The sequence below is a fragment of the Sturnira hondurensis genome, unplaced genomic scaffold (assembly GCF_014824575.4).
Source record: "Sturnira hondurensis isolate 20B ecotype Veracruz unplaced genomic scaffold, ASM1482457v3 Scaffold0000867, whole genome shotgun sequence".
Classification (NCBI taxonomy): Eukaryota; Metazoa; Chordata; class Mammalia; order Chiroptera; family Phyllostomidae; genus Sturnira; species Sturnira hondurensis.
In genome coordinates, this window is record NW_028073498.1 from 2,745,673 (window position 1) to 2,758,784 (window position 13,112).

The following is a 13,112-nucleotide window of genomic DNA, read 5'->3' on the forward strand; positions in this document are numbered from 1 at the left end:
TTCAGATGAGAAGTCTATTGATAATCCTAATGAGGATTACTTATATGTAATGATTTGCTTTTCTCTTGCTGCTGTTAAGATTCTCTGCCTTTGTCTTTTGAAAGTTTGATTATAATGGCTTCTTTGGTGCTTATATTCAGGTCTTTCATCAAATTTGGGAATTTTCAGCCATTATTTCTTCAAATATTTTCTACATCCCTTTCTCTCCCTCTCTCCTCCTTCTGGGACTCCCACATTACATATGTATTTACGGTTGATAATGTCCCATGGGTCCCTTAGACTCTGTTCATTTCTTTTCAATCTTTTCTTCCTGTTCTTCAGATTCAATAATTTCCATTGCCCTGCCTCCAAGTTTTCTGACTCCTTCATCCACTTGTTCACATCTGTAGATGATAATGCTTTGTGTTTGTTGCACTCATTTTTACAGTTATCTTCTGTGAGAAGTGTTAGGTGGTATGAGGATATGACAGAAAGAAATTGTGGAGATAATCCTCCATGACTGAAGTTATAGAGGCATATATTCAGGTCCTGCCTTCTTCTGAGTTTCTATTGCCCACCCGACTGGAGCCTCATGCTCTCCGTGGATATATGCAGGATCAACTTCACCTTGTTTTCAAGAATAAAATCTGGCTTCATGTCAAGGGCATTTCTCAGGCTCCAACTGAGCCCTGAGAGCATCAGACAGAGTTTTTGTCACTGTCTATAAGGCCTTGGGGTTTCTGGATAGCATTTGAGTACCATCTCTGGTGTGTTCCACCCTGAGTGTTTCCTGGTCCCTTCTCTAACTCCTCCTGCCACCAGAGACCAGAGACTTGACCCTGAGACCCAATTACCAGCTGGCTGACTCCTGGAACTTTTGTTGGCCTAAGCATCCATGTCTGGCCTATACCTGGTTGCCTTAGGTCCTCAAGGGTGATAGCCTCTTGCTCTCACAAGGAACCATTGCTGAAAGACTTCTCCCAGTTCTCTTCTTGTAAAATTAGGCAACTTTTCAGTAAGAGCTATTGTCCTCTGGGAGCAGCCCCGACTCCTGGAGCCCATCTGCTCTAAGTGTGCCCGGCCCTACAGCTGCAAAGGGGGCCAGCTGGTGAGCATGGAGCACATAGGGGAGGTCCAAACCTAAAGTGACTTAAAACCAGAATTGCTCTACAATATGTTGTCCAAACTGGGAAAGATTTTACAGTGAAAGTGGACTTATTTAATAGTTATGCCAGGACAATAAGCACAAACTAGGATAATCCTGGGCAAGAAAGGATGCATGCCTACTTACAAACTATTAGGGAAGGTTATTCCATACTAGAATGCATGTGTGAGAATAATTCCAAAAGATATTAAGAATCTATAAGAAATGCAGCATCCTTAAAATATATCCTAATGAGAATGATGAAATGCTGAGGCAAATTGCATCCTGGTATGGTAGCAGAGGGAAACAGCCACATAGACAAAGAAATCAACAAACATAACTAACTTTTACTTAGGAACTACCTTACTCAAGGTATAAGACCTGAGGTCATCAGGAAGAAAAAAATCATGAAACCGTTGTGTGTCTTGAGGATACTCTGTTTTTGTTTAAAGTGACTGGGTCAATTTAGGGCCAGCTCAGGAGGGCATATGATAAAACCAGGAATATGTAAACTGGGATGCCAAAAGTGATACTGTGGGCTATTGTACCACAAGGAGAAAGGAGGCATCAACAGAGGTAAAAGAACCAGGGAAATGAGAGGGGATGGCTGAACCTACTCTGTGCGGGGAAGCTGACGATGCCAGCCCCACTAGGGAAGGCCTTCTTTGTCTTACAGTCCACATGTGTAGCCCCAGCATTTAGAATAGCGACTGACAATTAGAAATTGTTTAATAAGCACTTGTTCACTAACTGAAAGGATATAGAATCAGCTTGATACGGAGACTGAGGCCTGCAGGAAGGCAAATCACATAGCCAGCCAGGGGCAGGGGCAGGGGCAGGGGCAGGAATAAGATCCAAACTTCTCAACTTCCGGCCTTACCTCCAGTGTCTGTGGAAATCAATTAGACAGTCTTTGAGCATCCCAACCTTATGTTGAGCCTGCCACCACCTCTTTTGAATATAGCCCTCCCCTACCTGCTCCATTTTCCCACTCTACCATCAAAGCTTGAGGAGGAGGGTGGTGGCCTGGAAGTTCCTTGAGCCCTTACCCTGCCTTCTCCAGCCCCAACTCATCTCCTGTCTGAGATTCTGGCTGCACAGTCACTGCTCTGCTGTTTGGCCTCACCTGCCACCCCCATTCGTTCCCTTAAACCCTTCCTTCTGCTGTATGTCTTCTTCGGTAGGATAGGAGTTCCCTCTTTGTCTTCTTTGTTTTCTGTGCTCATGAATGGGACCAGTTTAGGACACACTGTTAGATTTTGTATCCAAATATTTGTCTTCAGACACTGGTTCCCCTACTTGCATCATGAGTAGAAGCAACACAAACCTCTCTGATTAGAGGGGGTCAGGCTGGGGTACTAAGGAGATGCAAGATGTGGGTTTGAGAGGAGTGTTGCTCCAGGTAAGGAGAAGCACATCTCCGGGAATGGAGGGCACGGAAGATTGAATGGAAGTCTTACCATTCAAATGGTAAGACTGTACTTGGGAGTAACTAGGTGAGATATGGCAACTTTATGGGAAAGAATCTGTGTCAATAGCTTCTGTCAACAGCCAAGTCATCTGATGCATATCCTTCCTATCAGAAAACCAAATCAGACTCTTCTACCTTCGCCTCCACTTGTACCCGTACCCCCACAGGTGGGCTAAGAGGTCTCGCTGGAAACCACTGTTACCTGCTTTCCTCTTGGGTTCCCTTCCAGTTGAGAGGGAAAAACTTAGACACCCAGTAGAGGATTCATAGATAAGTTGATAAGGCGAGTTCACTCCCATGGCTGAGATGCTCACAAAGGACTCTGGAGTGGAAGAGAAAAGGATTCTTCTTTCAATTTTTTAATTAGAATTTTTTTAAACAAGACTATAATATGGACTTTGTTTGTTCTAGCAGAATGGTAGACCAGGTATTCTAGAGTGTCATATTACACAAAATAACCATCTCTTGGAGTAAAAAGACTTTTTAATGCACAAGCAGGCTCTGAGTAATTAAGGAAAATTAAGATTCCTTCCTACAGTCTCCCCATTCCCCCCCACCCCCTGCCAATATCTCTCAAGAGTGAAATGGCCAGAGCAGGGAGCAGGGAGTGGCAAGCAAGGCACAGGTCTGACTGCTGCACCAGGCCAAGAGAGTAAACACCGGGCCAGCTAGAAGGAAACGTGAAGCCATCTGTTTTCCCTTATCCGCACCACAAAAATCAGATGCTTCTCCAACATTAGCTCAGTCTCTTGCAGAATCATACTGTCTTCTACAGAATCATTTGATTATCTGAAAACTTAAGAATTAGGCTCAGCACCCCCATCACTCATGGAAAATCTTGATCATTCTTATATAAACTTTAACAAATCCTTTCCCTTATTCTTCCCTCAAATATGGTTGTTAAAAAATGTTAGGCAACTCCTTCATTGACACAGCTCATACAATTTCATAAAGAGAATGGCAAACCTGATTTCCCAAGCAGACAAAGATGACAACCAGAGACTGCACGCTGGGTCACGCAGAATGTAATCCCTCACCATCACCATGATCCAAAAATTGAAATGCAAACTTTCAGTACCTTCTAACTTAGCAGAGAAGCAAAGAACGAACAATAGCTAATGCTGGTAAAAATGGAATAAAACTAGTTAGCTCTGTGGCATAGAGAAAACCCACCAAGAAAGCAATATTCAGCAAGAGTTAAATACATATTGAGACCTTTTGCCCCAACAAGACCACTACTGCGTAGTCAGTTTGAATGACCAACACAGAAGAAATAGGGAGTAATGTGTACAGAGTTGCATATTGCAATGCATATTATACTACTAACATGAAAACCCAGAAACCTAAGCATTTGGTTAATTATGGAACACAAATATTAGAAGGAATCTATACCCATTCAAAGTGACTGTTACTAAAATTACATGGCCATGTTGGAGACCATTTGTCTGTTAAGTCAACAAAACTTAATAAAAATAGAAATGAGAAATAGAAAAATACAGTATCCTTTTAAAAATACATAAGGTGGCAGGGGGAGAGAGAGAACTCCCTAAGTGAAAGAAAAATTATATATAAAGATGGCAAGATTATTTACTTTCTTTCTTTGATATGTTTTATCTAATAATATTGCCATAGACTAAAAATCAAGGAGCACTCCAGTTTTCTTTCATGACACACCAGAACTAGTGGGTATTAGTACAGGGGAAAAACCTGGAACCCGCTTTACTAGGAATACTTTGTGTATTCTGGCTACAGCTTTAAGGGAAGAACACTCCAGACTCTGTTACAGCTTTGATCTACCTCACATTACAAGATGGTCTAGAAAAGCAAAATGTATGCAAAATAAATTAATTTGCATCTTCTTTTTAATGCCCTGGAAAAGCTACCTAATGCAAGTCCTTCCAAGATGAATGCTTTCCAGAACAAATATAGTCTTCATTTGTATTTTGTCATTTAGATTTCCTTCCTTCAAACTCTAGGCTCGTTTAAAGAAAGGAGTGTCTAGAACAGATGTGGCAACAAGCACAAGAGATGTCCTGGGCAGCAGGATGGAGGGGGAGGCTTTCCCAGGGCTCCGTTAAGGTGGCAGGACATGTGCATCACCAAAAAGCTCTCTCTCCAGAGTCCAGCTCTCAGCAAATTCCCGTCCACTTGATTAACCACAACCCACAAGGGACACCAGAGAGTTCTGCAGCACAAGTGAATGCCTGAGACTCCGAGAGACACTTCAACACTTCCTGAAGTTGAGTGCTAATGGTGATGGCTATTTTCTCCCCAGTGGGGGAGGGTTGACAGCAGTGGCACATTCGAGTGCAGTGGGACGAAACGCGCGGGCCCAGGTGACGGTGGCAGCTTGGCCTCAGCAGCGGGAGACCGGAGGTGGCAGAGGGGACCACCATTGCTCCTCTTTGACCCTGCCCCCACGTACAGCGTCATAACCCAGCAACTGAGTTGCCCTGCTCTGGTGAACACCTAGGGCTCCAATCCTGCTACGTAACAGGCACGAACAGTCCAAAAGATGGCTCAAGAAGAACTCAAAGCCCCAGAGCCGATAACTCTAAGTGACCAAGAAATAGCCAGCATCTCAGAAGCACAGTTCAAAACACTGGTCATCAGAATGCTCACAGAACTGGTTGATTATAGTCACAAATTAGAGGAATATATGAAGGCTAAACTAATTGAAAGGAAGGGAAATGCACAGGAAACCAATAGTGATGGAAAGGAAACTGGGACTCAAATCAATGGAATGGACCAGAAGGAAGAGCAAAACATCCAACCAGAAAAGAATGAAGAAATGAGAATTCAAAAAAATTAGGACAGGCTTAGGAACCTCCAGGACATCTTTAAACGTTCCAACATCTGAATTACAGGGGTACCAGAAGGGGGAAAGAAACAGCCATGAGTGGAAAACTTATTTGAACAAATAATAAAGGAGAACTTCCCCAGTCTGGAAAAGGACATAGATTTCCAGGAAATCCAGGAAGCTCAGAGAGTGCCAAAGAAGTTGGACCCAAGAAGGAACACACCAAGGCACATCATAATTACATTAGCCAAGAGTAAAACGAAGGAGAGAATCCTAGAAGCAGCAAGGGATAAGGGGACAGTCACCTACAAAGGAGTACCCATCAGACTGTCAGCGGATTTCTCAAAAGAGACCTTACAGGCAAGAAGGGGCTGGAAAGAAGTATTCCAAGTCATGAAATCCAAAGACCTACAGCCAAGACTGCTTTATCCAGCAAAGCTTTCATTTAGAATGGAAGGACACATAAAGTGCTTCTCAGATAAGGTCAAGCTCAAGGAGTTCATTATCACCAAGCCCTTATTATATGAAATACTAAAGGGACTCATATAAGAAAAAGAAGATGAAAAATATTAACAGTGAAAGGACAGTAAACTCACATTTATTAACAACCACACCTAAAACAAAAGCCAACCAAGAGGACAGCTAGATCAGGAGTGGAACCATAGAAATGAAGAACACATGGAGGGTTAGCAACAGGGGAGTGGGAGGAGGAGAAGGGGGGAGAAGGTACAGAAAATAGCATAGACCATAGGTAGAAAATAGATAGGGGGAGGGCAAGAATAGCAGGGGAAATATAGAATCTAAAGAACTTGAGACACGTGGTTATAAACTAAGGGAGGAGAATGGTGGGGGAGGGGGTGTGCGGGTGGAGGGGAATGAAGGGGGGAATAGAACAACTGTAATGGCATAATCAATAAAATATATATATTTAAAAAAAGCTATGTCAATTTTTTGATGCAGTGTCATCTTCTTAGAACACGAGTCCCTTCATGGTTGTTTTTTGCAAAAGATGTCCAAGAGCTTTATTGATTTGCATTTCTAATTCTTTGATACCCAAACCATCCCTTCTCCGTGGAATCACTGTTTCCCTAGACGGTTTCCTGTCTTCAGCAGTTGAGCAGCTTTGCTCCACCACGTCACTCATTAGGGCAACACATGGGGACCAAGCAGCTCTCCAACATCACTTGCACTGACTTCAGGAAATCCACATTTCCCCCCAAGGACTGCAATTTTGCTAACTGTATTTTATGGGCTAGGGCAAATGGCTATGAGATACAGTAGGCCTGGGAGATACATCCAAGACCCCCAGTGGATGTCTGAATCTGCAGACAGCACCAAATCCTATATATACTATACATACATAGCTATGATGAAGCTTACTTTACAAATTAGATGTGGTAAAAGAGTAACAAAAATAAAATATAACGATATAGTGCAATTAAAAATGGTGGAAATGTGGTGCTCTCTCTCTCTTGCCAGCAATTTTTGTATTTTTCAGTCTGAACCTATTCCTGAATGTGCAGCCATCTTTCACTTGTAGTAAATGGCCCAATGTCACTCCTTTCTGGGGACCCCTTGCTGAAGTCTTTATACAGATAAGCTCGGTGCTTTCTGGAGCAACATGTTCCCATCAACCAGAACACACGCTCTGTGCACAGAACACGTCTTCTATGCGAAAATCGAATGCCTTTTCCATCTCAACTAAGCACTTATCACATACCGTGGCTGTAACTTTTGCAGTTTGAGAGGAAGCAGCAAAATCAGCATGAATTTCTTTTTCCTTTCTTCACAGTTTCATGGGTAGACAGTAGCTCTTATTGTAAATCTTAGCAATCTCAGTATACAGTTTTTTCTTTTTTATTACACCTAGAAGTTTTATTTTTTCAATTTTTTAAACTTTTTTTAATTTAAGGAAGCACTTTTCAGCTTCTTCATGGCACATCCAATTGCCAGCACCACTACTCTCACCCTTCGGGGCCATTACTGAGTAGAACAAGGGTGACTTGAGCACAAGGCCTGTGATTCCACGACAGTCGATCTGAGGACCCAGATGGTTACAGTGACTGGTGGGTGAGAAGTGTCCACAGTGTGGAGGATTGATATCCTGGGTGGGATGGAGTCAGACAGCGAGAGACTTCATCACACGACTCAGAATGGCACACAATGTAAAACTTACAATTGTTTATTCTGGAATTTTTCATTTAATACTGTCAAATCCTGGTTGACCACGGGTAAGTAAAGCTACAGATAAGGGGGGAATATCAATGCTGTATAAATTTTTTATGCTTCTTTTTGAAACCTCCCAACAGCGAGGACTTTGGGAATTCAAAACAAATACTTGTATATCCACCAAGCCTGAGAGACACAATACTACAGATGTGACTGGACCACTGTGTCACCCACACCCCATTCCCCTTCACCCCTCTCTGAAGGTCACTTCCTCCAGCTTTATACTTGCATACTTGTACTTTGTGTGTGGTACCAACGGGTGATATATTATTACTTTGCAATCTTTTAAATTTTATTTAAATAGTATCATCCCAAGTATATCCTTCTATAACTTGCTTCTTTTCTACTTAACACTATTTTTTGAGATTTATCTCTACTGATACATGAGCTTTAGTGCTTGATTCATTTTCATTTTCACTTCTCAATTTGTCCCATTGTTTAAATAGACTCTAATGCACTTGGGTTTTTTCCCCCTGCTGATGGACATTTGGGTAGTTTTCAATTTTTTGTGTGTGCTCAAAACAACTCTGCAATATACATTGTGCCAAGTATGATTTCTCGCACATGTGTGCCAAGTATGACTCTCAAGTATGACCTGTGGGCTGGGATAAACCCACACCCGGCCATGATTGTATGAGCACAATTCAGAAGAAACGGTTAGAAGCCCTTGTAGTAAGTTGATGTTGCTGTGACATCTTTACCATATTTTTAAAAAGGGTTGGTCTACAAGAGATTGAAATTTGCAAATTCACTGCAGTTTGAGAAGCACAGCTCTGGGGAATGACCTGGGAGAAAAACCCCTGCTGGGCTGAAAGGTGTTAGAGCATCTGCCACCCCACAGGTGTCACCCAAATGCTCTCCATGGGAACTGCAGCAGTTTATATGCTCACCTGCGGCATTTGTTGCTCCACATCCACCCCAACTCTTAGAAATGTCAAATGTTTAAACTGGGGATTTGACCTTCCCGTTGCACTCTGGTACTGTTTGAACTTTCACCAAAGGGCTGAAGCTCAGGTACCCACCTTTACTCGTCAGGCCAACATCATAGCCACTTCTCCCAGCTGTACCAATCAGGTAGTTGAAAGCCAGCTCCTTGGCATTGAGGTGGAGGAGCTGGCTGGCCTCCACAAAGCGCCTTGTGATGTCCAGGGGGTTGGCACCTACTAAAGGAATTATCAAAGCAACTCATTTTCCTCCCAGCATGGGGCTAATGCTTCCAGAAGAGGATCCCCATAAGTGGCCCAGGAAATAAGGGTAGAATGGAGATCTACACAGTGTTAAGTGTGAGGAGGCTCCCAATGGAAGGGTCTCAAGTTCTGCAACCTGTCAGGTGGCACATTGCTCTCTGCCCACCTTGCCCTTCTCTCTTCCATACCCATAGATCTGGGTACCAGTGCTTGTGGTATTTAAAATAATACAGTATTTAGGTTTGATTACTGATGTGGCTCTAGGTCCTGGCCTTGATCTTGGGATGACACCCTCACCATGGATGCACCCCACTTCTCATAACTCTCCCTGACTGTGGCTCTACGGGGCTCTGTCCTTCTACCTGCCAATCATCCCTCCTGACTGGCAACTCCACATGCTCCCTCCTCCTGGGTGCTGCCTCTCTTCACCTCTCCATCATTTCCACAAACTCCACCCTTCAGGACTTCTGACCTCACACTGTTCTCCATTGCCAACTTCCCCGTCTCAGCTCTGCAAAGTTGGGGAGTGGGAAGAAAAAGTGGAGAGCAGAGAGGGGTAAGAGGATGATTCTTGGGGGTGGTCACAGAAGGAGTCCCGGTCCTACAGCAGACCCATGGCCACCACTGTTTCCAGTGCACCATCACCTGCCTGTTTGGGGTGGGTGCCATAGACACATACATACCCATGGGTCCAGGCAGACCGTTCTGGGCCCATAAAAAATGGAGATGAATCTGACCGGCCAGGCTTACCAGACACTGACTCCACCATGGCCTTCATCTTCAGGGTGAGCAACTCTGTCAGCAGGTGGATAGACTGCCGCTGGAACTTGTGCAGGATGTCCTGGTTGGACTGCACCTGATGGCCAGGGGTGGGAGTCTGAGTGGTGAACTTGGCTGGCCCAGTGGATGAGGTTAGTAACGATGGGGGTGGTACTGGTGGTGGCAGTGGCTTCTTCTGGATAGGAACCTGCACAGGGGTTGATTCCACAAGCACCACAGGTGGGGTTCCAATGCTGATCTCCAGGCCCGGGATATCAGATGGGGTAGGCACCATGGGGTCATTGATGAGCTCCTCCCAAGTGAACTCAAAGATGTTTCTGATGCCCTTTGGTATGGCGATGCTTGCATTCCGGCACATGATGAGTGATTTGGAGATGCGGGCCAGCAGCTTAGGGGCCATGGCGGTATACTGCAGGTACAGTTCTCGGTTACTCTTGATGTTGTTCATGTTGCTGGAACATGCATACTGTTAGGTAACACTGTCCATCTTGGACAACAGGGACCTTCAGCTGAAGAGTCAGAGCACCCTGAGATGTGAATGAGAGTGAAGGTTCTTACCTAAGGTGAAGGCTTGGAGACAGAATGGAAGTGCTGAAATGGCCCCTCTAAGTCATCGAGCCAGCAGGTCCTAACCGGGAAGGATAAGAATTCGTCACTCCCTCCACAATAGGTCAAAGGGATGCTCCGCCCCCCTTCTCTTCCCAGAGAAACCTAAGATAGACCGGCATTAGCGAGCCACTTTGGGGAGGGCCTGGGGATGAGCAGGTTCCAGAAAAGCTCCCAGGAACAGTGACACAAGCTGAGTTCCTGCAGAGGGACCACCCCTGGGGGCTGGAGGAATGGAAAGGATAGGGAAGGGAGAAAGGTTCCATCGTACCTTTTGTCGTTAGAGAGCTGAGGGCGGAAGATCTGCTTGTGGTCTATTAATAACAACTTGCAAAAACAAAAAAGTGTTTCACCAGCTTTCTCTGAAGGAAGGTGATGCGCTTCCTGGCTGGGTAAGCTCCTGTTTGCAATGCGAGGATGGGCAGTTATTCAACAGGTGCATCCCAGGGCAGACAGGAAAAAACAAGGAGTTTTCTTAATTCAGTGACTGATATCACTTGCCACATTTCACAAAAATCTAAGATTTGATGTGACTGATGCACCATCTCACAGGGAAAAGAATCAGCATAAGATGCCACTGACTGTAGGACATATCACAATTTCAGAGATGTTCAAATGAAGGAAAATGTGCACCTTAAAACCATTAAGCTATAATAGTATTTTCTCACTTTAATAAGACTTCTCGAGGGTTCTGGGTGCTCCTCAAGTGGCCTGTGTGGAAGGGAGGCTAGCAGAGAAGCATGCTCCCCTCTGGGAGAGCTGAGCACCATTAGATGCTACCAGGTGGTTTTGACCCTGACATTCTTCTAAATTGTGTTTTATTTTTATCTTCTTACTTTATACCAAAACAGACCACTAGTTGGAGAGAGAGCGTGAAGAACAATTTGATGAACACAATATGGCTAGGGGGGAAAAAAACCCTGCAAATAAACTTCTAGGGTGTTTAGTCAGATCTGAAAATTTCATTCTCCTGATCAAAATGAACCCCACGAGGACATACCATTGTCCATATATCAATCTAAAACACATTAAGAAAAATATAGAGTCACTTCCTGATCTTACATTACACAAAAATGATTTCATTTCTGAGGGGCTTCGTGAGAATGTGAGCCTCTGTAAAAGATGCTCGAGGATTCAGAACACACGGAAATGTTGGTCTTGGAGGAAGGGTACCCCCCCGCCCCGATCGCCTTTGCCAGCACTGCCATGCAGGGTCAGGGGCCGCCCCTGTGGTCAGACTTGAATGGTTCCAGTGGGTGCATTTGCCAGTAACCATGACCTTCAGAGCAGAGGAAAGGCCGCTGGCCGGTGCCTTCTGATGACCCGTGTTACCACGCCTTCCAACCATCCATTCTCCTTCCTCCACCCTGACAGCGACTCCCCACCATGTCCACAGCTGTCTTCTCCCATCCGACAACCTCGTTCTCCCACTTTCCAAGCCATGTCCTCTGGAGCCACCCCAAGTTCACCATTCCAGGGCCACGCCCCTGCTGCACACCATCCGTGTTTACCGAGCAGGTGCATGCCATGATCCTGGGGTGAGGATGCCATTATCTCTCAGGTTTTACTGGTAAGGAATCCGAGGCTTAGAGAGACAGAGCCCTTGGTTAGGAGTCGCCTGCCTGCAGACTCCAGGCATGGAGACCTTTCCAAGTCCAACACTCCATACCCCACAGCCTTTGAGCTGCTCTGCCCACCTATCAGCAGCAAAATCTCTAAGGAACAGGAGCCCCCGCAGCTCAAGCCCTCCAGACATCCGGCTGATTTGCAGATAAAGTAGCTTCTTATGTCTATTTGCTGACCCCCTGGCACCTAGTTCTCAGCTCTGGAGACTCAGAAAAACAGGTTCATTTTTTTAAATGATAAGTCCACAGAACAAAGAAACAACTCAGAATCTCTGTCATCTGGGCAGCTGGCCAGAGGATCTGACCCTGACCATGCAGGGCTGATTTTTTTTTTTAAAGCCAGGACTCAGATGAAGAGAAGACAAATAAAATCCTTGAAATCTTAACTGGTTTGAGGAACTTCTCCCTGCCCCCTACCAGTTCCTTTCCTGCGAGATTAATTTTAAAGATGTCTTACAGATAAAAGCTGATTTTTACAACAGCTTTATTGAGATATAATTCATATACCATACAATTCAGTCTTTGAAAAGTGTACAATGGCTTTTAGTATATTCAAAGTGGTGCAACCACTACTGCTATCTAATTTTAGAACATTTTCGTCACCCCATAAAGAAGCCCATTAGCGGTCACTCTCCATTCCCCCTATCCCCAGGCTACCACTAATCTAGTTTCTGTCTCTATAGATTTGCCTGTTCTGCACATTTCATATAAATGAAATCATATACTATGTGGCCTTTTGTCACAAAAGGCCACATAGTGTATGATTTCACTTTCTAGCACATTTTTTAGATTTATGTTACAGTGGATATCAGTATTTCATTTTTAATAGAATAATACATCCCATTATATGGCTATGCCACAATTTGTTGATCTAGGCATTTGATGGACATGTTGGTTGTTTCCAATTGTTAGCTGCTATGGCTCACATTCTTGTACCGTGGACAGATGCATTCATTCTCTCGGATATATACCTAGGGGTGAAATTGCTGAGTTTATGGTAACTAAATGTTTAACATTTTGAGGAACTGCCAGACTGGTTTCCAAAGGGGCTGCACCGTTTTATGGCTCCAACTTAATGTTGGAAAAAAACTTAATGTATGAGGTTTCTAATTCCTCCGTGTCCTTGTCAACACTTGTTATTATAATGTCTTTTTGATTATAGTGCCATCCTAGAGGATATGAAGCGATATCTCATTGTGGTTTTGATTTGCATTTCCCTAAGGACTAGGGATGCTGAGCATCTTTTCAGGTACTATTGGCTATTTATACTTTCTTTGGAGAAAAGTCTATT

General features: G+C 44.2%; 1 protein-coding gene across 1 annotated transcript in view; it reads right to left on the reverse strand.

The window, feature by feature from the left end:
- Window positions 1-10,672, reverse strand: part of CUNH3orf20 (chromosome unknown C3orf20 homolog) — a 75,518-nt gene extending 64,846 nt beyond the window's left edge. The window contains exons 1-3 of the mRNA XM_037051252.1: window positions 9,561-10,672; window positions 8,646-8,786; window positions 2,797-2,916 (exon numbers count right to left, since the gene is read on the reverse strand). Coding sequence (XP_036907147.1) covers window positions 2,797-2,916; window positions 8,646-8,786; window positions 9,561-10,038 — 739 coding nt within the window. The 5' untranslated portion in view covers window positions 10,039-10,672. The remainder of the gene's footprint in view (window positions 1-2,796; window positions 2,917-8,645; window positions 8,787-9,560) is intronic.
- Between the last annotated feature and the right edge of the window lie 2,440 nt (window positions 10,673-13,112).